At 47.4% G+C, this 26,753-nt stretch overlaps 1 protein-coding gene and 1 long non-coding RNA gene across 2 annotated transcripts; both read left to right on the top strand.

Moving 5' to 3' along the window:
- The first annotated feature begins 8 nt into the window (after positions 1–8).
- Positions 9–26,453, top strand: LOC112237161 (WASP homolog associated with actin, golgi membranes and microtubules). The gene is given in 12 exon segments (XM_042315421.1): positions 9–705; positions 5,979–6,152; positions 9,173–9,323; positions 10,359–10,528; positions 12,813–12,981; positions 14,884–15,071; positions 19,251–19,337; positions 19,693–19,788; positions 19,870–20,169; positions 20,171–20,300; positions 20,818–20,975; positions 26,131–26,453. Coding segments are annotated over 12 exon segments (2,361 nt in total). The 5' UTR covers positions 9–126; the 3' UTR covers positions 26,290–26,453.
- Positions 15,201–16,020, top strand: LOC121844914. The gene is made up of 2 exons (XR_006082214.1): positions 15,201–15,560; positions 15,649–16,020. It is a non-coding gene; the product is annotated as an uncharacterized LOC121844914 (long non-coding RNA).
- Positions 26,454–26,753: the final 300 nt, after the last annotated feature.

The following is a 26,753-nucleotide window of genomic DNA, read 5'->3' as shown; positions in this document are numbered from 1 at the left end:
GAACGCCACGGGAAATACTACGTCATCGTTACAAATGGCCGACGTTGTAAACAAGGCAGAGGAATACAAGTTTTAGTTCGCTAGCTAGCTAGCTACATGTTTACCACAACAACAAACAAACAAAAAATGAATAGCATAGACTGCGAGCGTTTGGACAGCTTGGACGGCTGGGTCGCCATCAAAACGAACATATTCGAAGAAAACGAGACGTTCAAGCTCGGTTTTATCGTTCAGTGGAATGTGATCGAGTCCAAGTTCGCGGTCACCTGTCACAACAGAACTCTCCAGCGACAGAAGCGCAAAGACCAGCTTGCTGTCTGCGAAACCGAAACCAGCTGGGCCGGACTCTTCTCCGTTAACGACTTAAAAAATGTCCACCGTCAGTTTACAGGGGTCGGGGATGTCGTCGCACCCTATTTCCCCGACCTGTCGGACTTCAAAGAGGGTAACATTTGGGACATGATCTTTCTCAGTAGCAATCGGACGTTCAACCAAGATGATCAAGAGAGAGATCTGGATACACCTTGCCGTCAACTGGAGAAGTACTTCAGCACTGCGATAGATATCTGTGGCAGGAAGATAGTGCTGGACTCGCTTTTCCCGCAGGACGAGCGAGATGTCGAGGAGTACTTTGAGAACATGCAGGAGTTCAAGAGGAAAACCATGCAGGATGAGGTCACCAGGGCTAAGGATCACCTTAGAAAGGTCAGTGGCCAATTTGAATTAGTGATCTATACAAGCTGTGGCCTGTCACTGTTCTTCAATCCTGGTCCTGCCACATGGGTTGCAAACTTTTGTTCTAGCCCAGCACTAACCAATCACTACGCCTACCGCCCTTGCTCATTTGAATCAGGAGTAGGCTACATTGATGGGCTGGAACAAAAGCCTGCAGTCTCAGGGGGCTCCCATGAGGCATACCGGTAGTCTACTCTGCTTACCGATGCCTCCACTATCCAGTAATCAAGTCACGGTGAGTATAAAACCCTAAAAATGTCTGTCCAACATTTAGGCATTTTAAATCCCCTCATGACACTGGGATAGATGCCCTTCCACCCTGGTATTAATAAAGATGCAGTGTCACTGTCGTCACTATTGTTGCGCAATATGACACCACGTGAGAAGGAAAACATGACCAATCCCAGCCGGTTGATTATCCAGTCAGGCTTCATTCCTGTTACTCATGTTGTTATCACCCTGCAAGGTGTTGTCCCCTGAGGTCTTGGCTAGAAACAGGGACATTAGCCTGTCATTCATTCTCTGTTTCTATGTTGACAGTAGTTTTAGGATAATTATTTTAATTTAACTAGGCAAGTCAGTTAAAAACAAATTCTTATTTACAATGACAGCCTACCAGGGAACAGGGGCACATTTTTACCTTGTCATTTCGGTTACTGGCCCAATGCTCTAACCACTAGGCTACCTAATAGCCAATGACACATGCATTAGAGCCCAACTAATATGGTTTTTGGGTCAGATCCCGGTAGCCTACTGTTTCACAGTGTCATTTTCCCAAACTGAATTCTCATAAATTGCCATCCAATTTGACTTTTGCTTTCAAAAAGTATCTCAGTAGAACATGCAAGTAAGAACATTGAATTCTACTGTGCTGATATTACCGTGCGTTATAGGAAAATAATGCACGCTCTAGAATGGTCTTCAAGCCAATCAGAGACAAGTATTCAACAATGCCGTGGTATGAACTGTGTTAAAGCAGATAGGCTTTATAAAGACGTTCAAATGGCAGAAACACAACTTAGTTTTTACACTTGCTGCTTCTCGCTGTTTATTATCTATGCAGTCACTTTACCCCTACCTGTGTACAAATGACCTCGACTAACCTGTACACCCGCACACTGACTCAATACCGGTGGCCCCTGTATATAGCCTCCACACTGACTCAATACCGGTGCCCCTGTATACAACCTCGTTATTGTTATGTCATTTTATTGTTACTTAAAAAAATATATATATATATATATATATATATTAGTTTATTTAGTACATATTTTATTAACTCTAATTTTGTAACTGCATTGTTGGTTAAGGGATTGTAAGTAAGCATTTCCCAGTAAGGTCTATGTATTCGGCGTATGTGACAAATAACATTTGTTTTTTGATTTCTCCCCCTATTATCCATGCACAACCCTGTGCAGGAATATAGGCCTGTACAGTGTCTGTATACACAACAACCAAGATGTTTCAAAGGCAGAAAGAAATGTATTCTTCTCTCCTTATTCCCTGTACCATGCTGCTCTAATCCTGTGGGTGTGAGGTGAGCACTGAGGCTGGATTAGTTTGGCAAGAGAGTGGAGATGTCTCTCAGATCGTTCTCTCTCTCCCTCTTAAACAAGGCAAGAAGGGCCTTCTATGCCATGAAAAGGAACAAAATTCAACATCCCAATTATTAGGATCTGGCTAAAAATACTTGAATAATTTCTAATACCAATTGCCTTTTATGGTTGTTAAGTCTGGGGCACGCTCACCAACCAAGATTTCACAAAATGGCAATTCAGACTCTGCATGCAGAATTCTGTAAGAATACCCCAAATAATGCATGCAGAGCAGAATTAGGCCGATACTCGCTAATTATCAAAATCCAGAAAAGAGCATTGCAATTCTCCAACCACCTAAAAGGAAGCGATTCCCAAACCTTCCATAACAAAGCCATCACCTACAGAGAGATGAGAGAAGAGTCCCCTAAGCAAGCTGGTCCTGGGGATCTGTTCACAAACACACCCCACAGAGCCCCAGGACAGCAACACAATTAGACCCAACCAAATCATGAGAAAACAAAAGATAGCTACTTGACACATTGGAAAGAATTAACAATAAAACTGAGCAAACTAGAATGCTATTTGGCCCTTAACAGAGAGTACACAGTGGCAGAATACCTGACCGCTGTGACTGACCCAAAATGAAGGAATGCTATTTGACCCTAAACAGAGAGTACACAGTGGCAGAATACCTGTCCACTGACTGACCCAAACTTAAGGAAAGCTATTTGGCCCTAAACAGAGAGTACACAGTGGCAGAATACCTGTCCACTGACTGACCCAAACTTAAGGAAAGCTATTTGGCCCTAAACAGAGAGTACACAGTGGCAGAATACCTGTCCACTGACTGAACCAAAATTAAGGAATGCTATTTGGCTCTAAACAGAGAGTACACAGTGGCAGAATACCTGACCACTGACTGACCCAAACTTAAGGAAAGCTTTGACCCATATGTTTATTTATTGTCAGCTAAGAACAAATTGTTATTTACAATGACGGCCTACACCGGCCAAACCCGGACGACGCTGGGCCAATTGTGCGCCGCCCTATGGGACTCCCAATCACGGCCGGATGTGATTCAGCCTGGATTCGAACCAGGGACTGTAGTGACGCCTCTTGTACACACACACACACACACACACACACACACACACACACACACACACACACACACACACACACACACACACACACACACACACACACACACACACACACACACACACACACACACACACACACACACACACACAGAGTATTGCAAACCCAGTAAGTCACTGTCATAAAGGTCGAGACAGGAATACTAATTGTCCATATCAAAGGCAGATATGTAATTACTCTGTCTAAAGAATGGATTCACCACCAAGGCATACAGCTGAAGAATGAACACAATACTAACATGACAAGGCATTATTCTAGATCAGACAGGAAGAGAGAGAGAGAAGAGAGGGGGTAATTTCCTAAAAGGCCCCAAGAGTTGACCAATAGCATTACTGTAAAGTTAACCTCCAATCAGATATCAGACCTACAGGATGTAATGACAGCTTCACAGAGGTTTGACAGAATGAGGATGGTTGAGAGCAGCACAGAGAAGGCTGAATTCCTGAGAAGACCATAGACCGTAATGAGTCACATTCGGGGGCTCGGAAGCCCTACATCATTCTCCCTTGAACTCCCTTGATTCTGGATCAGACAAAAGAAGTGTTAACTGGACGGGACTGTAGTCACTGCAGGCCGTCTTCAGAACCAGCAGTTCAGGGTCCAAGCAGCGTCACTTCAGGAGGGTAGCATTGTCTTCTGCTTTAGACATGTAAATGTCCTTCAGTAACACCTTCCTGCATGCAAGCTAGGAAGGAATGCTGTACTTGTATCTTGCCTATGCTGCTCTGTACCATGTCATTCAATGTCCTTATGTACATAAATTTAGTAACTTCCTGCATGCAAGCTTTTTTGGAAGGAATGCTCCGTTCTTAAACTGCATTAACTGCTTCTTTAGACATGTAAATGTCCTTCAGTAACACCTTCCTGCATGCAAGCTAGGAAGGAATGCTCCATTCTTCTTTGTTAGAGCAAAACACAGAGACTAAAGGTATGCCAAGACATCACAGATTCATTCAACATTTTGAACATTAAATAGTGTGTTTATCTGATTGGGTTTGTCAACAGCAACTTCAGATGTGGTTATATAAAGTCAAAAGATGATCAGAGCTCACTGCATCATAAAATACAGTATATTTTTTTATTTAAACTCTCCAAAACTCTTCCCTTTGAGAGGAAATGGATTTGCCCTGAAAATTAGAACAAAATAACCATAAATCTCAAAACAATTCTCGCTTGAAAGTTGTTTTTGATTTAACTTGCAACTCAGAATCTAAATCAAAATGACGGCGTAAGAGTTGGTTTCACAAGCAGTTTGTAATGAAGTGTAGCATCTCAGTTTACAGCACCCAACATTAGCATACCAATGGTGAAGGTTCTCAAGCCATTCTGTGAGAAACAAGGCAGTGATATCATAGTACACACGTCTATACATTCAGATGGACTGAGCCATATGCAGTACGTATAGGACAACAACTATTATTTGAGTAACAGGAGCCATTACATTTAGTCTAGCAATCTGTTTACAAAATAACAATAATCATTCACAAATGTAGCCTATATAACCATCACAAGTGGATATAGAAATTGAGTTGTAAAGGAAGAATTGGTTCCCACGTCAAGTCAAATAATCTGTTGTAACACCTCTCTGTGTGTCGCGTAGAGACGGCCTAGCCGGACCCGCGTAGAGACGGCCTAGCCGGACCCGCGTAGAGACGGCCTAGCCGGACCCGCGTAGAGACGGCCTAGCCGGACCCGCGTAGAGACGGCCTAGCCGGACCCGCGTAGAGACGGCCTAGCCGGACCCGCGTAGAGACGGCCTAGCCGGACACACACGTTGCTGGAATGAACATCTGACTCACGATAGCATCAGCTCCAGCACACTGAGTACTGGAACAGTGGGACACTAAGTCGTAGTAGAATAGATCCAGAACAGTGGGACACTAAGTCCACATCAAGTCGTGGTAGAATAGATCCAGAACAGTGGGACACTTAAGTCCACATCAAGTCGTGGTAGAATAGATCCAGAACAGTGGGACACTAAGTCCACATCAAGTCGTGGTAGAATAGATCCAGAACAGTGGGACACTAAGTCGTGGTAGAATAGATCCAGAACAGTGGGACACTAAGTCCACATCAAGTCGTGGTAGAATAGATCCAGAACAGTGGGACACTAAGTCCACATCAAGTCGTGGTAGAATAGATCTTCAGAGATAAATAAAACAAGACCTATATATCTGTCTGTCATCATAACGAACAGTATCCAGGCCATGGTCATCTGTGGGCTACAGGACTGTGTTAGTTTACTGAGCTAAAGGCATTAGCCTAGCTCTGGGAGAAGACTTAAGGGATAGTTTTGGGATGTTGTTCATTGGTACATAAAGGACTTCATACAGGTCAGTGACTCTGGACTTTAACTTCTTGCTTCATCTGACGTTGGCCGGAGTTCGTTCCACAGGTCATAAAGTGAACTGGCCAGTCACCTGACAAATACATTTTATTTAATTTTTTTGAAAACGTGAGATACTGTAATACGCTAGTCTGTTTCGTGTAAATATAATTTGATTGATTAGCCTAATATAATAGAATGTATTGATTGATTGACAGATCCTTCAGAGTCATGGAGGTGCAGACAGAATGATTCTACTGCTACAGATCTACCACGAGGAGGACCTAGCCTACCAGGACCTGGTCACCGTAGCAACCACCTTCTACCAGTACCTGCTGCAACCCTTCAGAGACATGAGAGAACTGGCAGGGCTCTACAAGATGGAGATACTGGTAGGTGGACACACACACACACACACACACACACCCCCCTCCCTTCAGAGACATGAGAGAACTGGCAGGGCTCTACAAGATGGAGATACTGGTAGGTGGACACACACACACACACACACCCCCTCCCTTCAGAGACATGAGAGAACTGGCAGGGCTCAACCAGATGGAGATACTATGCCGACACACTACGCCGACACACACCACGCCGACTCATACTACGCAGAAACCCACGCTCGTACACACACACACACTGATTGATTGTAATTTAGTGTGAACCAGAGACACACCGTCTGCTCATGAGTTTTTGATACAAGGTGGAATACAGCCAGAATCCAACTGCTCTGGTCTCTATCACCAAGCTGAGGTCAAAAGACACATTTCACTCATTTAGAATTAAAGATATATGCTCTGGTCTCTCACCAAGCTGAGGTCACAAAGACACATTTCACTCATTTAGAATTAAAGATATATGCTCTGGTCTCTATCACCAAGCTGAGGTCAAAGACACATTTCACTCATCTAGAATTAAAAAATATGCTCCGTCACGTTCACAGAAGTCAAATAATTAACGTTTTGAATTCTATTATCATGTTCATGTCATTTTTGTGCCCAAATCAACTCATTTGTGAATACTGCTAATTTCTCTTTTTGAAACGTGAAGGGAAAAAAGCTATGTTGTTTCATCGTGGTTGTGAGACACCCAGACTTTCAGTGGTTTTGTCCTAAATCCTTATACAGCATGTAAACAAAATTATGTGGACACCTTTTACATTAGCGGATTTGGGTATTTCAGCCACACCCATTGCTGACACGTGTATAAAATTGAAAAAACACACAGCCACGCAATCTCCATAGACAAACGTTGTCAGTAGAACGGCCTTACTGAAGATCTCAGTGACTTTCAACGTGGCATCGTCATAGGATGCCACCTTTCCAACAAGTCAGTTCGTTAAAGGCCACACAAGCTCACAGAACGGGACCGCTGAGTGCTGAAGTGTGTAAAAATCATCTGTCCTCGGTTGCAACACTCACAACCGAGATCCAAACTGCCTCTGGAAGCAACGTCGGCACAATAACTGTTCGTCGGGAGATTCATGAAATGGGTTTCCATGGCCGAGCAGCCGCACACCTAAGCCTAAGATCACAGTGGGTAATGCCAAGCGTCGGCTGGAGGGGTGTAAAGCTCGCCGCCATTGGACTCTGGACCAGTGGAAACACATTCTCTGGAGTGATGACTCACGCTTCACCATCTGGCAGTCCGACGGACGAATCTGGGTTTGGCGGATGCCAGGAGAACGCTACCTGCCCGAATGCATAGTGCCAACTGTAAAGTTTGGTGGGGGAGGAATAATGTTCTGGAGCTGTTTTTCATGGTTTTGGCGTCCAGTGAGGGAAATCTTAACGCTACAGCATACAATGACATTCTAGCAAAATGTTTGGCAAAGCCATTTCCTGTTTCAGCATGACAACGCCCCCATGTACAAAGCGAGGTCCATACAGAAATGGATGGTCGAAATTGGTGTGGAAGAACTTGACTGGCCTGCACAGGAGCCCTGACCTCAACCCAATCGAACACCTTTGTAATGAATTAGAACGCCGACTGCGAGCCAGGCCTAACCGCCCAACATCAGCGCCCGACCTCACTAACTCTCGTGGCTGAATGGAAGCAAGTCCCCATAGCAATGTTCCAAAATCTAGTGGAAAGCCTTCCCAGAAGAGTGGAGGCTGTTATAGCAGCAAAGGGGGGGGACCAACTCCATATTAATGCTTTTGGAATGAGATGTTCTACGAGCAGGTGTCCACATACTTTTGACCATGTAGTGTATGTCTGTGTCCCCCTTACTGCGTTTTAAACAGGCAGGCCAATGAATTGGTGATCTGATCAGTAAAAAAAAACAATTAGTGAAAAGAATATTGGAAAAGAATTGGTCTGCCTGTCTAAACACAGCCACAGTGTCCCTGGAGGAGGAGTTGGGTCCTAAACCCCCCGATGTCGCTGTTCTAACGACCCCCGATGTCCCCCCCCCTCCCCGATGTCGCTGTTCTAATCCCCCCTCCCCCCGATGTCGCTGTTCTAATCCCCCCCGATGTCGCTGTTCTAATCCCCCCCGATGTCGCTGTTCTAATCCCCCCCCGATGTCGCTGTTCTAATCCCCCCCCGATGTCGCTGTTCTAATCCCCCCCGATGTCGCTGTTCTAATCCCCCGATGTTCTAATCCCCCCCGATGTCGCTGTTCTAATCCCCCCCCGATGTCGCTGTTCTAATCCCCCCCGATGTCGCTGTTCTAATCCCCCTAATCCCCCCATGTCGCTGTTCTAATCCCCCCCCGATGTCGCTGTTCTAATCCCCCGATGTCGCTGTTCCCCCCCCGATGTCGCTGTTCTAATCCCCCCCCGATGTCGCTGTTCTAATCCCCCCCGATGTCGCTGTTCTAATCCCCCCCGATGTCGCTGTTCTAATCCCCCCCCGATGTCGCTGTTCTAATCCCCCCGATGTCGCTGTTCTAATCCCCCCGATGTCGCTGTTCTAACCCCCCCGATGTCGCTGTTCTAATCCCCCCCCATGTCGCTGTTCTAATCCCCCCCGATGTCGCTGTTCTAACCCCCCGATGTGTTCTAACCCCCGATGTCGCTGTTCTAATCCCCCCCGATGTCGCTGTTCTAACCCCCCCCCGATGTCGCTGTTCTAATCCCCCCCATGTCGCTGTTCTAACCCCCCGATGTCGCTGTTCTAATCCCCCCATGTCGTTGTTCTAAACCCCCCCGATGTCGCTGTTCTAATCCCCCCCCATGTCGTTGTTCTAAACCCTCCCCGATGTCGCTGTTCTAATCCCCCCCCCATGTCGTTGTTCTAAACCCCCCCGCTGTTCTAATCCCCTCCCCGATGTCGCTGTTCTAATCCCCCCAATCCCCCCCGATGTCGCTGTTCTAATCCCCCCCATGTCGTTGTTCTAAACCCCCCCGATGTCGCTGTTCTAGAATGTAAAGCCTTTCTTCTGTTCTCTCCTGGCCCCTATCAGAAGTCTCTGGATGAGGAGGAGTTGGGTCCTAAGAGGATAGCAGCACTGGAGAGAGAGGCAGAGGAGTGGAGGAGGAGAGGAGAGGATGCAGTCTCCTCCATACAGGACATCACAGTCAGCTACTTCATAGAAACATCCAAAGCCCTTGGAGGTAGAGAGAGAGTGTGTGTGTGAAGCATTAAGAGCCCCCTTATAGCAGCTCTCCACAGATCCTCTCAGCTGCCCCCCCCCCCTTATAGCAGCTCTCCACAGATCCTCTCAGCTGCCCCCCCTTATAGCAGCTATCCACAGACCCTCTCAGCTGCCTCCCCCCCTTATAGCAGCTCTCCACAGACCCTCTCAGCTGCCCCCCCTTATGCAGCCCCACAGATCCTCTCAGCTGCCCCCCTATAGCAGCTATCCAGACCCTCAGCTGCCCCCCCCTCTCAGCCCCCCTTATAGCAGCTCTCCACAGACCCTCTCAGCTGCCCCCCCCTTATAGCAGCTCTCCACAGATCCTCTCAGCTGCCCCCCCTTATAGCAGCTCTCCACAGATCCTCTCAGCTGCCCCCCTTATAGCAGCTATCCACAGACCCTCTCAGCTGCCTCCCCCCTTATAGCAGCTCTCCACAGACCCTCTCAGCTGCCTCCCCCCTTATAGCAGCTCTCCACAGACCCTCTCAGCTGCCTCCCCCTTATAGCAGCTCTCCACAGACCCTCTCAGCTGCCCCCTCCTTATAGCAGCTCTCCACAGACCCTCTCAGCTGCCCCCTCCTTATAGCAGCTCTCCAGACCCTCCTAGCTGCCCCTCCCCTTTTAGAGCAGCTCTCCAGACCCCCTCAGCTGCCCCCCCCTTTTAGAGCAGCTCTCCAGACCCTCTCAGCTGCCCCCTCCTCCTTTAGCCCCCCCCCTCCTGCCCCCTTTAGAGCAGCTCTCCAGACCCCCTCAGCTGCCCCCCTTTTAGAGCAGCTCTCCAGAACCCCTCAGCTGCCCCCCTTTTAGAGCCTCTCCAGACCCTCTCAGCTGCCCCCCCCTTTTAGAGCCGCTCTCCAGACCCTCTCAGCTGCCCCCCTTTTAGAGCCGCTCTCCAGACACTCTCAGCTGCCCCCCTTCCTCCTTTAGAGCAGCTCTCCAGACCCCCTCAGCTGCATATAGGGGAAACCTTGTGCCAAATGAACCCGTCTGTGTGGTTGATCTGTGTGACCAGGTATGCTACGTGTGATGGGGGAGGATAAGCGTGGTTTTGGTCAGGCCTCCTGGGCCTCAGCAGCTCCTAGACTGGAGAAGCTGCGTTTCCTGCTGGCTAAAGAGACCCTGCAACACATGAGAGCAACTGAGATGTGTCTGCACCGCAAGAAACACACCATCAGAGAAAAGGTACTGTGTGTGTGTGTGTGTGTGTGTGTGTGTGTGTTTTAAAAGGCCATTCTCTGGATTGGTATTCCTATCTGATCAGATTCCCTGGGGGTGTCTGTAGCTGTGTCTCTGTCTGTAGCTGTGTCTCTGTCTGTAGATGTGTCTCTGTATGTAGCTGCGTCTGTAGCTGTGTCTGTAGCTGTGTCTCTGTCTGTGTCTAGCTCTGTCTGTAGCTGTGTCTCTGTGTCTGTAGCTGTGTCTCTGTCTGTAGCTGTGTCTCTGTCTGTAGCTGTGTCTCTGTCTGTAGCTGTGTCTCTGTCTGTAGCTGTAGCTCTGTCTGTAGCTGTGTCTCTGTCTGTAGCTGTAGCTCTGTCTGTAGCTGTATCTGTAGCTCTGTCTGTAGCTGTATCTGTAGCTCTGTCGCTCTCTCTTTCCGGGTCTTTGATCTTTCTATAGAGTTGAGTGTGAACAGAGAATTCCCCAGACAGACAGACAGCTACCCCTCCAGCTGTGTCTACGTGTGTCAACTACCAACACTAGATCTGGATTCTGAACATCTCACAACTCTAGGAACAAGAAAATAGCATCTCAACTTTCTTAAATGGGAAAATAGAACCGTTTTTTTCCATTTCCTGAAAAGTTTATCTTTTGGAGATCAGAGCTTTTCATCCAACATCGATATGCAGAAACATACAGTGGGGCAAAAAAAGTATTTAGTCAGCCACCAATTGTGCAAGTTCTCCCACTTAAAAAGATGAGGCCTGTAATTTTCATCATAGGTACACTTCAACTATGACAGACAAAATGAGAAGAAAAAAAATCCAGAAAATCACATTGTAGGATTTTTAATGAATTTATTTGCAAATTATGGTGGAAAATAAGCCTAGTCTGTGGTGGTATGTAGACAGCTACGACAAATACAGATGAAAACTCTAGGTAGATAGTGTGGGCTACACCTTATCATGAGATCATTTACCTGAGGCGAGCATAACCTCGAGACTTCCTTAGATATCTTGCACCAGCAGTTATTTACAAAAATACATAGTCCGCCGCCCCTTGTCTTACCATATGCCGCTGTTCCATCCTGCTGATACAGCACATAACCAGCCAGCTGTATGTTGATAATGTCGTCGTTCAGCCACGACTCCGTGAAGCATAAGATATTTCAGTTTTGAATGTCCCGTTGGTAGTTTAATCTTCCTCAAAGGTCATCGATTTTATTTTTCAAAGATTGCACATTTGCTAGCAGAACGGAAGGCAGTGGGTGTTTATTCGATCGCCTACAAATTCTCAGAAGGTAGCCCGCCCTCCAGCACCTTTTTCTCTACCTTCTCTTCAAGGAAATGATGGGGATCTGGGCCATATCAGTTGCTGCATTAGATCAGTTGCTGAAAATCACTTTGTAGGATTTTTAATGAATTTATTTGCAAATTATGGTGGAAAATAAGTATTTGGTCAATAACAAAAGTTTATCTCAATACTTTGTCATTGCCAACAAAGGGTATCTAACAGAGGTCAAATGTTTTCTGTAAGTCTTCACAAGGTTTTCACACACTGTTGCTGGTATTTTGGCCCATTCCTCCATGCAGATCTCCTCTAGAGCAGTGATGTTTTGGGGCTGAGATTTTCTATGGGGTTGAGATCTGGAGACTGGCTAGGCCACTCCAGGACCTTGAAATGCTTCTTACGAAGCCACTCCTTCGTTGCCCGGGCGGTGTGTTTGGGATCATTGTCATGCTGAAAGACCCAGCCACGTTTAATCTTCAATGCTCTTGCTGATGGAAGGAGGTTTTCACTCAAAATCTCACGATACATGGCCCCATTCATTCTTTCCTTTACACGGATCAGTCGTCCTGGTCCCTTTGCAGGAAAACAGCCCCAAAGCATGATCTTTCCACCCCCATGCTTCACAGTAGGTATGGTGTTCTTTGGATGCAACTTAGCATTCTTTGTCCTGCAAACACGACGAGTTGAGTTTTTACCAAAAAGTTATATTTTGGTTTCATCTGACCATATGACATTCTCCCAATCTTCTTCTGGATCATCCAAATCCTCTCTAGCAAACTTCAGACGGGCCTGGACATGTACTGGCTTAAGCAGGGGGACACGTCTGGCACTGCAGGATTTGAGTCCCTGGCGGTGTAGTGTGTTACTGATGGTAGGATTTGTTACTTTGGTCCCAGCTCTCTGTAGGTCATTCACTAGGTCCCCCCGTGTGGTTCTGGGATTTTTGCTCATGTGGTGTGGTTCTGGGATTTTTTTTGCTGGAGCTGTTATAACCACAGTGTTCTATATTGTATCCTAGATGGGAGGTCTGTCTGGCCAGGACCAGAGGGGACCAGAGACTGTAGATAACCTAGAGCTTCAGTACTATGAGGCTCAGCTAGAACTCTACGATGCCAAGTTTGAGATCCTCAAGAACGAAGAGCTCCTATTGGTCGCTCAGATCGACACCCTGCGACGCCAGATAAAAGGTAGGTTACACACACACACACACACACACACACACACACACACACACACACACACAGACACATCTATACATTTAGATTTTTCAAAATGCAATGCAAAATGTTCAATGTTTTTTTCAAATGATTCTGAAGATGCCAGTCTCACAGTCCGACATGTTGACATCAGATTTCTGTGGGTTCGAGAAGAGCAGCGTGGCTTCCTCTACTGTCCCTAGATAGAGATCTACTTCTGTTGTGTCACTGGATGACAAATAATGTCACAAAAGCAGATTTTCTGCATGTGAATTCCTTAATTACTGCCCATGGGGAAAATACTGTTTGTTTCCAAGGGTGTGTGTGTGTTTCTGTCTGCCATCCTTGGCAGGGCTTCGAGTACTTGGCTCTTGAGTCTAGATGTATTTTTATAACATGAGAGAGGAAGGCAGCAGCCCCCTACCACTTCATTGTTCTTCCCCGATGAAAAGAGAGAGAAAGCAAAAGAAGAGGGTGAAAGAGTGGGAGCAAAATAGAGAGAGGAGCGATAGAGGGGGAGGGAGAGACAGGAGGGAGCGAAGGAGCGAGAGGGGGGAGGGAGGGAGTGACATTGGGGTGAGGGAGAGAAGGAGGAGTGTGGGGGGGGGAGAGGGAGGAGAAGGAGGAGTGTGGGGGGGGGAGGGAGAGAAGGAGCGATAGAGGAGGGGGGAGGGAGAGAAGGAGGAGTGTGGGGGGGGGAGAGAAGGAGCGACAGGGAGGAGTGTGGGGGGGGAGAGAAGGAGCGACAGGGAGGAGTGTGGGGGAGGGAGAGAAGGAGCGACATTGGGGTGAGGGAGAGAAGGAGCGAGTGGGAGGAGTGTGGGGGAGGGAGCGATAGGAGGGGGAGGGAGAGAAGGAGCGACAGGGAGGAGTGTGGGGGAGGGAGCGATAGGAGGGGGAGGGAGAGAAGGAGCGACAGGGAGGAGTGGGGGAGGGAGAGATAGGAGCGATAGGGAGGGGAGGGAGAGAAGGAGCGATAGGGGGGGGGGAGAGAGAGGAGCGACAGGGAGGAGTGCAGGGGGAGGGAGAGAAGAAGGAGCTGCAGAGGGGGGGAGGGAGAAGGAGCGACAGGGGGGGGGGGGAGAGAGACAGGTGGGGGAGGGGAGAGAGACAGGAGGGGGGAGGGAGAAGGAGGAGCAGAGTGGGGGAGGGAGAGAAGGAGCGACAGAGGAGTGCGGGGGGAGGGAGAGGGGGAGAAGAAGGAGAGAGGGAGCAACAGGGAGGAGGGAGAGAACAACAGAGGAAGAGGAGATGGGAAGCGACAGATGTCTGCTTATCAGATTGTGTCTACAGAGATTTGTAGAATGTTTCAGAGCTGAAAGAGGAGGTGGTGTATTATGGTGTGTGTTTCAGAGCTGAAAGAGGAGGTGGTGTATTATGGTGTGTGTCTCAGAGCTGAAAGAGAGAGGTATTATGGTGTGTGTCTCAGAGCAAAGGGAGGGTGTATTATGGTGTGTGTCTCAGAGCTGAAGAGGAGGAGATGGTGTGTGTCTCAGAGCTGAAAGATGTGGTGTATTATCAGTGTGTGTCTCAGAGCTGAAAGAGATTTGTAGAGCTGAAAGAGGAGGTGGTGTTTATGGTGTGTGTCTCAGAGCTGAAAGAGGAGGTGGTGTATTATGGTGTGTGTTTCAGAGCTGAAAGAGGAGGTGGTGTATTATGGTGTGTGTCTCAGAGCTGAAAGAGGGTGTGTTTCAGAGCTGAAAGAGGAGGTGGTGTATTATGGTGTGTGTTTCAGAGCTGAAAGAGGAGGTGGTGTATTATGGTGTGTGTCTCAGAGCTGAAAGAGGAGGTGGTGTATTATGGTGTGTGTCTCAGAGCTGAAAGAGGAGGTGGTGTATTATGGTGTGTCTCAGAGCTGAAAGAGGAGGTGGTGTATTATGGTGTGTGTTTCAGAGCTGAAAGAGGAGGTGGTGTATTATGATGTGTGTGAGGATCCAGAGGAGCTCCAAAGCCTATCACAGACAGCTGCACCTTTAGACCCCACCCACTCACCTGTCAATCACCTGGGGCGATGCCTACAGCAGCTGGAAACCAAGAGAGGGAACATCTGTGCCCGCCGCGCATACCTCCGCAACAAGAAGGTACCCTGGGGGGGTGTTTGTGTTTGAACCTACCTCCACAGTAAGAAGGTACCAGGGGGTGTGTGTTAACCTACCTCCACAGTGAGAAGGTACCAGGGGGTGTGTGTTAACCTACCTCCACAGTGAGAAGGTACCAGGGGGTGTGTTAACCTACCTCCACAGTAAGAAGGTACCAGGGGGTGTGTGTTAACCTACCTCCACAACAAGAAGGTACCAGGGGTGTGTGTTAACCTACCTCCACAGTGAGAAGGTACCAGGGGGTGTGTGTAACCTACCTCCACAGTGAGAAGGTACCAGGGGTGTGTGTTAACCTACCTCCACAGTGAGAAGGTACCAGGGGGTGTGTGTTAACCTACCTCCACAGTGAGAAGGTACCAGGGGTGTGTGTTAACCTACCTCCACAGTGAGAAGGTACCAGGGGGTGTGTTAACCTACCTCCACAGTGAGAAGGTACCAGGGGGTGTGTTAACCTACCTCCACAGTGAGAAGGTACCAGGGGTGTGTGTTTGTGTGTTAACCTACCTCCACAGTGAGAAGGTACCAGGGGGTGTGTGTTACCTACCTCCACAGTGAGAAGGTACCAGGGGGTGTGTTAACCTACCTCCACAGTGAGAAGGTACCAGGGGGTGTGTTAACCTACCTCCACAGTGAGAAGGTACCAGGGGTGTGTTAACCTACCTCCACAGTGAGAAGGTACCAGGGGTGTGTGTTAACCTACCTCCACAGTGAGAAGGTACCAGGGGTGTGTGTTAACCTACCTCCACAGTGAGAAGGTACCAGGGGTGTGTGTTAACCTACCTCCACAGTGAGAAGGTACCAGGGGTGTGTGTTAACCTACCTCCACAGTGAGAAGGTACCAGGGGTGTGTGTTAACCTACCTCCACAGTGAGAAGGTACCAGGGGGTGTGTGTTAACCTACCTCCACAGTGAGAAGGTACCAGGGGGTGTGTTAACCTACCTCCACAGTGAGAAGGTACCAGGGGTGTGTGTGTTAACCTACCTCCACAGTGAGAAGGTACCAGGGGTGTGTGTTAACCTACCCACAGTGAGAAGGTACCAGGGGGTGTGTTAACCTACCTCCACAGTGAGAAGGTACCAGGGGTGTGTGTAACCTACCTCCACAGTGAGAAGGTACCAGGGGTGTGTGTTAACCTACCTCCACAGTGAGAAGGTACCAGGGGGTGTGTTAACCTACCTCCACAGTGAGAAGGTACCAGGGGGTGTGTTAACCTACCTCCACAGTGAGAAGGTACCAGGGGGTGTGTGTTAACCTACCTCCACAGTGAGAAGGTACCAGGGGTGTGTTAACCTACCTCCACAGTGACAAGGTACCAGGGGGTGTGTTAACCTACCTCCACAGTGAGAAGGTACCAGGGGGTGTGTGTTAACCTACCTCCACAGTGAGAAGGTACCAGGGGGTGTGCCCCTTCCTGACAAACCTGTAATAAAGTTCCTCCTAAACATTTAGACTGTTCTATCTTAACGCCTCGTGTTGTAACGTGGTGTCTGTTGTGTTGTAACCTACCTCCACAGTGAGAAGGTACCAGGGGTTGTGTTGTAATGTGAGAAGGTCCAGGGGGTGTGTTGTAACCTGGTGTCTCCACAGTTGAGAAGTGTACCTGGGGGTGTGTTGTAACGTGGTGTCTGTTGTGTTGTAACGTGGTGTCTGTTGTGTTGTAACGTGCTGTCTGTTGTGTTGTAACAGTGGGTTGTGTTGTAATGTGGTGTCTGTTGTGAGTAAGGTGTCTGGGGTGTTGTAACCTACCTCTGTTGTGTTGTAACAGGGTCTGTTGTGTTGTAATGTGGTGTCTGTTGTGTTGTAACGTGGTGTCTGTTGTGTTGTAACGTGTGTTGTGTTGTAATGTGGTGTCTGTTGTGTTGTAACAGGGGTCTGTTGTGTTGTAACCTGTCTGTTGTGTTGTAACGTGGTGTCTGTTGTGTTGTAACGTGGTGTCTGTTGTGTTGTAACGTGGTGTCTGTGTGTGTTGTAACCAGTGTACCAGGGGGTGTCTGTTGTGTTGTAACGGGTGTCTGTTGTGTTGTAACCTGGTGTCTGTTGTGTTGTAAGGGTGTCTGTTGTGTTGTAACGTGGTGTACCTGTTGTGTTGTAACGTGGTGTCTGTTGTGTTGTAACAGTGTCTGTTGTGTTGTAAGGTGTCTGTTGTGTTGTAACGTGGTGTCTGTTGTGTTGTAATGTGGTGTCTGTTGTGTTGTAATGTGGTGTCTGTGTGTGTTGGTACCAGTGTCTGTTGTGTTGTAACGTGGTGTCTGTTGTGTTGTAACGTGGTGTCTGTTGTGTTGTAATGTGGTGTCTGTTGTGTTGTAACATGGTGTCTGTTGTGTTGTAATGTGGTGTCTGTTGTGTTGTAACGTGGTGTCTGTTGTGTTGTAATGTGGTGTCTGTTGTGTTGTAACGTGGTGTCTGTTGTGTTGTAACGTGGTGTCTGTTGTGTTGTAACGTGGTGTCTGTTGTGTTGTAACGTGCTGTCTGTTGTGTTGTAACGTGGTGTCTGTTGTGTTGTAACGTGGTGTCTGTTGTGTTGTAACGTGGTGTCTGTTGTGTTGTAACGTGGTGTCTGTTGTGTTGTAACGTGGTGTCTGTTGTGTTGTAACGTGGTGTCTGTTGTGTTGTAACGTGGTGTCTGTTGTGTTGTAATGTGCTGTCTGTTGTGTTGTAATGTGGTCTGTTGTGTTGTAACTGTGTCTGTGTTGTAATGTGGTGTCTGTTGTGTTGTAATGTGGTGTCTGTTGTGTTGTAACGTGGTGTCTGTTGTGTTGTAATGTGGTGTCTGTTGTGTTGTAATGTGGTGTCTGTGTTGTAATGTGGTGTCTGTTGTGTTGTAATGTGGTGTCTGTTGTGTTGTAACGTGGTGTCTGTTGTGTTGTAATGTGCTGTGTGTGTTGTAACGTGGTGTCTGTTGTGTTGTAACGTGGTGTCTGTTGTGTTGTAACGTGGTGTCTGTTGTGTTGTAATGTGGTGTCTGTGTTGTAATGTGTCTGTTGTGTTGTAACGTGGTGTCTGTTGTGTTGTAACGTGGTGTCTGTTGTGTTGTAATGTGGTGTCTGTTGTGTTGTAATGTGGTGTCTGTTGTGTTGTAACGTGGTGTCTGTTGTGTTGTAACGTGGTGTCTGTTGTGTTGTAACGTGGTGTCTGTTGTGTTGTAATGTGGTGTCTGTTGTGTTGTAATGTGGTGTCTGTTGTGTTGTAACGTGGTGTCTGTTGTGTTGTAACGTGGTGTCTGTTGTGTTGTAACGTGGTGTCTGTTGTGTTGTAACGTGGTGTCTGTTGTGTTGTAACGTGGTGTCTGTTGTGTTGTAATGTGCTGTCTGTTGTGTTGTAATGTGGTGTCTGTTGTGTTGTAACGTGCTGTCTGTTGTGTTGTAATGTGGTGTCTGTTGTGTTGTAATGTGGTGTCTGTTGTGTTGTAACGTGCTGTCTGTTGTGTTGTAATGTGGTGTCTGTTGTGTTGTAATGTGCTGTCTGTTGTGTTGTAATGTGCTGTCTGTTGTGTTGTAACGTGGTGTCTGTTGTGTTGTAACGTGGTGTCTGTTGTGTTGTAACGTGGTCTGTTGTGTTGTAATGTGGTGTCTGTTGTGTTGTAACGTGCTGTCTGTTGTGTTGTAACGTGCTGTCTGTTGTGTTGTAATTGTGGTGTCTGTTGTTGTAACGTGCTGTCTGTGTTGTAATGGTGTCTTTGTTTGTAATGTGCTGTCTGTTGTGTTGTAATGTGGTGTCTGTGTTGTGGTGTCTGTTGTGTTGTAACGTGGTGTCTGTTGTGTTGTAATGTGCTGTCTGTTGTGTTGTAACGTGCTGTCTGTTGTGTTGTAATGTGGTGTCTGTGTTGTGGTGTCTTTGTTGTAACGTGGTGTCTGTGTTGTAACGTGTCTTTGTTGTAATGTGCTGTCTGTTGTGTTGTAATGTGTGTCTGTGTAATGTGGTGTCTTTGTGTGTAACGTGGTGTCTGTGTGTGTTGTAACGTGGTGTCTGTTGTGTTGTAACGTGGTGTCTGTTGTGTTGTAACGTGGTGTCTGTTGTGTGTAACGTGGTGTCTGTATTGTGTTGTAACGTGGTGTCTGTTGTGTGTAACGTGGTGTCGTGTCTGTGTTGTGTCGGTGGGTGTAACATGGTGTGTGTGTGTGTGGGTGTGTGTCTGTGTAACATGGTGTGTGGTGTTACAGGATCAGTGTGTGGAGGCTAACGAGCAGAAGCACCGTCTGGCCCAGCACAGCTCCACTCACTTTACCCAGCACCACGGAGTAGCCCTGGTGAGTTACCATGACAACATGCACACACGCTCTTAAAGGATCCCTTTACCCAGCACCACGGAGTAGCCCTGGTGAGTTACCATAGTAACGAGGGCAAACCCACCCACGGAAACACCCACACTGGAGACACCATCCTCAGTTTACATGATCTCTCTCTCTCTCCGTCACTCTCTCTCTCTCTCTCTCTCTCCGTCTCTCTCTCTCTCTCTCTCTCTCTCTCTCTCTCTCTCTCTCTCTCCGTCTCTCTCTCTGTTTCGGTCTCTTCTATAGCTACCTAAAATGTTACTAAAGCAGTGAGGTAACTATCTCAGTTGATTCCACCAGTCTTGTCTTATTTCCCTCTGTGTCCCTCCAGAAGAGAGAGAAGAGGAGAGAGGATGAAGAGAGGAGGAAGGAGTGGATGGACCAGGAGAGAGAGAGAACCCTGAGCAGACTCCGCTCCTTCAGAGAGGTAATCAGTCAACCCATCACTTATCCTCTCATGGATGGAGGGACGTGTTGCTGAAGTGTTTTCCTGCTGTCTTTCCTGTAGAAGCGACAGGGAAGTTACGTCCTGAAGACTCCACGATCCAAGATGGCAGCCAGGGAGCCGCAGTGTTCCGACCTCTCCCAGCCTCTGTCAATCATTAGCATCGGCTCCTCCCCTTCATCTAATGGTGCCGCCCCCAGAAAGACCCCCAGGAAACTCAAACCGAAAGACATCCCCGTCCAAATCTTCACTCCTCCTCTCCCTCCTCCTTCGCCTCTGCCAACTACACTTCCCACTACAGCTGTACCCCCACCTCAGACCTCCTCTCCTCCTCCCCCTCCCCCTCCCCTCCTCCCCCCTACCCCCACCTCCTCCCCCTCCACCCCTCCCTGCCCTCACCCCCTGTAAAACAGAGGTAGGGGACTCCCCCATGCCTCTCAGTGAGAAAGAGGCCGCACCCTTCCCTGCCAAAATGACCCTGAAGCAGAACCTAGGTGAGAATGATCCACCTTCCAGTGCCGGTCTGTTTCTGATGCAGTAGCTACTTGTCCCGGCTCATTATTTCTCCTACTGTTGTAAAAAGGGAAACTCTCTGTCTTCTACAAGTTTCTACTGTAGCTGCACCTTGTGACAGCTCTCTTGACAGCTTCTACTCTCTTTCCATATCTGCTCTCTCTCATTTCTCTCTCCCACCTTTCTTTCCCCTACTTCTTCTCTCTCTCTCTCTCCCACCTTTCTTTCCCCTACTTCTTCTCTCCCACCTTTCTTCCCCTACTTCTCTCTCTCTCTCTCGTTTCTCTCTCTCCCACCTTTCTTCCCCTACTTCTCTCTCTCTCTCGTTTCTCTCTCTCTCTCGTGTTTCTCTTTCTTCCCCTACTTCTTCTTCTCTCTCTCTCTCTCGTTTCTCTCTCTCCCACCTTTCTCTCTCTCCCACCTTTCTTCCCCTACTTCTTTTCTCTCCCTCCCCCTCTCTCTCTCCCACCTTTCTTTCCCTGCTCCTTCTCCCTCCAGGTTCTATGGACGAGGTGTTGGCATCATTACAGCGTGGTCAGGTCAGGCTGCGTCGTGTCCAGCCCCTTGCCCCTCCTGGTCCCGGCCTGGCGCCCTCCGGTGGCGACCTCAGGGATAACATCATGTCTGCCATCAGACTTGGGGTCAAACTACGCAAGGTCAGCATCAGGCATCACATTACATGATTGACAATGTGCAGGAGTTAGCCAAGAAGCTATGTTACATTAATGACAATGTGCAGGAGTTAGCCATGGAGTTACATAATGGCTCAATAAGTGACTTAAAAAAATATATGTTTGAAAAGATGACGGCATAATTCATTGTTAATTGTTAAAGTTATTTCTGAATGTTTATCAAAGTGACCGGCTCTGTGTCCACCACAACCCTCTACATGACTTCTATAGGAGCCCCTCTGGACCCATTACACCCCCTGATACATGACTTCTATAGGAACCCCTCTGGACCCATTACACCCCCTGATACATGACTTCTATAGGAACCCCTCTGGACCCATTACACCCCCTGATACATGACTTCTATAGGAACCCCTCTGGACCCATTACACCCCCTGATACATGACTTCTATAGGAACCCCTGATACTGGACCCATTACACCCCCCCCTGATACATGACTTCTATAGGAACCCCTCTGGACCCATTACACCCCCTGATGCATGACTTCTGATACATGACTTCTATAGGAACCCCTCTGGACCCATTACACCCCCTGATACATGACTTCTATAGGAACCCCTCTGGACCCATTACACCCCCTGATACATGACTTCTATAGGAACCCCTCTGGAACCCCTCTGGACCCATTACACCCCCCCTGATACATGACTTCTATAGGAACCCCTCTGGACCCATTACACCCCTGATACATGACTTCTATAGGAACCCCCTGATACATGACTTTGGACCCATTACACCCCCTGATACATGACTTCTATAGGAACCCCTCTGGACCCATTACACCCCCTGATACATGACTTCCCCTCTGGATAGGAACCCCTCTGGACCCATTACACCCCCTGATACATGACTTCTATAGGAACCCCTCTGGACCCATTACACCCCCTGATACATGACTTCTATAGGAACCCCTCTGGACCCATTACACCCCCTGATACATGACTTCTATAGGAACCCCTCTGGACCCATTACACCCCCTGATACATGACTTCTATAGGAACCCCTCTGGACCGATTACACCCCCTGATGCATGACTTCTATAGGAACCCCTCTGGACCCATTACACCCCCTGATGCATGACTTCTATAGGAACCCCTCTGGACCCATTACACCCCCTGATGCATGACTTCTATAGGAACCCCTCTGGACCGATTACACCCCCTGATGCATGACTTCTATAGGAACCCCTCTGGACCCATTACATCCCCTGATACATGACTTCTATAGGAACCCCTCTGGACCCATTACACCCCCTGATACATGACTTCTATAGGAACCCCTCTGGACCGATTACACCCCCCTCAACCTGCAGGATCAATACCTGTTAGTAAAGGTGTCAGAGACGACTTGCAGAATCAATACCTGTTAGTAAAAGTGTCAGATAGAGATGACCTGCATAATCAATACCTGTTTGTAAAGGTGTCAGAGACGACCTGCAGGATCTTTCAGGGATTTGTAGTTTTGCATGATGTCTATTTTGATGCTAATCAGCATTTTAGAATCAGAGTAAATGGAGATGAATATATTGATAAAAATCACCTTGTCTGAGAGAGACTTGGTTATCAGAACGCCATCCCAGGGTACACCGAGTGTACAGGGTACACCTACACTTAAGACAGGGTACACCCAGGGTACAGGGTACACCCGGGGTACAGGGTACACCCAGGGTACACCTACTCTTAAGACAGGGTACACCGAGGGTACACCTACACTTAAGACAGGGTACACTGAGTGTACAGGGTACACCCAGGGTACACCTACACTTAAGACAGGGTACACCCAGGGTACACCGAGGGTACAGGGTACACCTACACTTAAGACAGGCCTTATTTTAAGTGTTCACAACTGCACTGTGGGGCTCTATTTTAAATATGGTACTGGAACTGTCCCTGTATATAGCTACTGACCCTGGAACTGTCCCTGTATATAGCTACTGTCCCTGTATATAACTACTGACCCTGGAACTGTCCCTGTATATAGCTACTGACCCTGGAACTGTCCCTGTATATACAGTGCCTTGCGAAAGTATTCGGCCCCCTTGAAATTTGCGACCTTTTGCCACATTTCAGGCTTCAAACATAAAGATATAAAACTGTATTTTTTGTGAAGAATCAACAACAAGTGGGACACAATCATGAAGTGGAACGACATTTATTGGATATTTCAAACTTTTTTAACAAATCAAAAACTGAAAAATTGGGCATGCAAAATTATTCAGCCCCCTTAAGTTAATACTTTGTAGTGCCACCTTTTGCTGCGATTACAGCTGTAAGTTGCTTGGGGTATGTCTCTATCAGTTTTGCACATCGAGAGACTGAAATTTTTCCCCATTCCTCCTTGCAAAACAACTTGAGCTCAGTGAGGTTGGATGGAGAGCATTTGTGAACAGCAGTTTTCAGTTCTTTCCAAAGATTCTCGATTGGATTCAGGTCTGGACTTTGACTTGGCCATTCTAACACCTGGATATGTTTATTTTTGAACCATTCCATTGTAGATTTTGCTTTATGTTTTGGATCATTGTCTTGTTGGAAGACAAATATCCGTCCCAGTCTCAGGTCTTTTGCAGACTCCATCAGGTTTTCTTCCAGAATGGTCCTGTATTTGGTTCCATCCATCTTCCCATCAATTTTAACCATCTTCCCTGTCCCTGCTGAAGAAAAGCAGGCCCAAACCATGATGCTGCCACCACCATGTTTGACAGTGGGGATGGTGTGTTCAGGGTGATGAGCTGTGTTGCTTTTACGCCAAACATAACGTTTTGCATTGTTGCCAAAAAGTTCAATTTTGGTTTCATCTGACCAGAGCACCTTCTTCCACATGTTTGGTGTGTCTCCCAGGTGGCTTGTGGCAAACTTTAAACAACACTTTTTATGGATATCTTTAAGAAATGGCTTTCTTCTTGCCACTCTTCCATAAAGGCCAGATTTGTGCAATATACAACTGATTGTTGTCCTATGGACAGAGTCTCCCACCTCAGCTGTAGATCTCTGCAGTTCATCCAGAGTGATCATGGGCCTCTTGGCTGCATCTCTGATCAGTCTTCTCCTTGTATGAGCTGAAAGTTTAGAGGGACGGCCAGGTCTTGGTAGATTTGCAGTGGTCTGATACTCCTTCCATTTCAATATTATCGCTTGCACAGTGCTCCTTGGGATGTTTAAAGCTTGGGAAATCTTTTTGTATCCAAATCCAGCTTTAAACTTCTTCACAACAGTATCTCGGACCTGCCTGGTGTGTTCCTTGTTCTTCATGATGCTCTCTGCGCTTTTAACGGACCTCTGAGACTATCACAGTGCAGGTGCATTTATACGGAGACTTGATTACACACAGGTGGATTGTATTTATCATCATTAGTCATTTAGGTCAACATTGGATCATTCAGAGATCCTCACTGAACTTCTGGAGAGAGTTTGCTGCACTGAAAGTAAAGGGGCTGAATAATTTTGCACGCCCAATTTTTCAGTTTTTGATTTGTTAAAAAAGTTTGAAATATCCAATAAATGTCGTTCCACTTCATGATTGTGTCCCACTTGTTGTTGATTCTTCACAAAAAAATACAGTTTTATATCTTTATGTTTGAAGCCTGAAATGTGGCAAAAGGTCGCAAAGTTCAAGGGGGCCGAATACTTTCGCAAGGCACTGTAACTACTGACCCTGGAACTGTCCCTGTATATAGCTACTGTCCCTGTATATAGCTACTGACCCTGTATATAGCTACTGACCCTGGAACTGACCCTGTATATAGCTACTGACCCTGGAACTGTCCCTGTATATAGCTACTGACCCTGGAACTGTCCCTGTATATAACTACTCACCCTGAAACTGACCCTGTATATAGCCACTGACCCTGGAACTGACCCTGTATATAGCTACTGACCCTGGAACTGACCCTGTATATAACTACTGACCCTGGAACTGTCCCTGTATATAGCTACTGACCCTGTATATAACTACTGATAACTACTGACCCTGGAACTGACCCTGTATATAACTCCTGACCCTGGAACTGTCCCTGTATATAACTACTGACCCTGGAACTGACCCTGTATATAACTACTGACCCTGGAACTGACCCTGTATATAGCTACTGACCCTGGAACTGTCCCTGTATATAGCTACTGACCCTGGAACTGTCCCTGTATATAACTACTGACCCTGGAACTGACCCTGTATATAACTACTGACCCTGGAACTGACCCTGTATATAACTACTGACCCTGGAACTGACCCTGTATATAACTACTGACCCTGGAACTGACCCTGTATATAACTACTGACCCTGGAACTGTCCATGTATATAGCTACTGACCCTGGAACTGACCCTGTATATAGCTACTGACCCTGGAACTGACCCTGTATATAACTACTGACCCTGGAACTGTCCCTGTATATAACTACTGACCCTGGAACTGTCCCTGTATATAACTACTGACCCTGGAACTGTCCCTGTATATAACTACTGACCCTGGAACTGTCCCTGTATATAACTACTGACCCTGGAACTGTCCCTGTATATAGCTACTGACCCTGGAACTGACCCTGTATATAACTACTGACCCTGGAACTGTCCCTGTATATAACTACTGACCCTGACACTGTTGTAGTGCATGTGACAAACACTGTAGTAGTGCATGTGACAAACACTAGTAGTGCATGTGACAAACACTAGTAGTGCACGTGACAAACACTGTAGTAGTGCACGTGACAAACACTAGTAGTGCACGTGACAAACACTGTAGTAGTGCACGTGACAAACACTGTTGTAGTGCACGTGACAAACACTGTTGTAGTGCACGTGACAAACACTGTTGTAGTGCACGTGACAAACACTGTTGTAGTGCACGTGACAAACACTGTTGTAGTGCACGTGACAAACACTGTTGTAGTGCACGTGACAAACACTGTTGTAGTGCACGTGACAAACACTGTAGTAGTGCACGTGACAAACACTGTAGTAGTGCACGTGACAAACACTGTAGTAGTGCACGTGACAAACACTGTAGTAGTGCACGTGACAAACACTGTAGTAGTGCACGTGACAAACACTTGAAATGATGGGTAGCCCTCTGAACCGGTCCCACTGGCTAACTTGATGACCCTGCTCTGTGATGTCCCCTCCAGGTGGTCCCAGCAGTGCCCCTGCCCCAGGACAGCAGGGACACGGATCTGCAGAAGAGCATCAAGGCAGCCATGCAGAGGATGAAGAAGGTCTCCTCCGACTCAGATGAAGATGAGGAGAGAGGAGAGGACAACACGCCCTCGGCTGAGTGGGACAGCTGAGAGGAGACGTATGCACGGACAGACAGACACTCGGACGCGCACGGACACATCCATAAAGCAGGCGTACTGCGTGTGTGTGTGTGTGTGTGTGTGTGTATACAGCGGGGAGAACAAGTATTTGATACACTGCAGGTTTTCCTACTTACAAAACATGTAGATATACTTATGTCATGCAATAAAATGCAAATGAATTACTTAAAAAATATACAATGTGATTTTCGTTTTCGATTCCGTCTCTCACAGTTGAAGTGTACCCATGATAAAAAAAATTACAGACCTCTACATGCTTTGAAAGTAGGAAAACCTGCAAAATCGGCAGTGTATCAAATACTTGTTCTCCCCACTGTATAGACACACACGTACAAATCAAAACATTCACTAATCAATAGGTTAACCATGTTGCCAATGGTTTAGTTGTGTGATTATGCAGGTTTACCGTTTGACGTAAAACTTGATCCATAGAG

The sequence above is a fragment of the Oncorhynchus tshawytscha genome, unplaced genomic scaffold (genome assembly GCF_018296145.1).
Source record: "Oncorhynchus tshawytscha isolate Ot180627B unplaced genomic scaffold, Otsh_v2.0 Un_contig_4521_pilon_pilon, whole genome shotgun sequence".
Classification (NCBI taxonomy): domain Eukaryota; kingdom Metazoa; phylum Chordata; class Actinopteri; order Salmoniformes; family Salmonidae; genus Oncorhynchus; species Oncorhynchus tshawytscha.
This window is presented reverse-complemented; position numbering and strand designations above follow the sequence as displayed.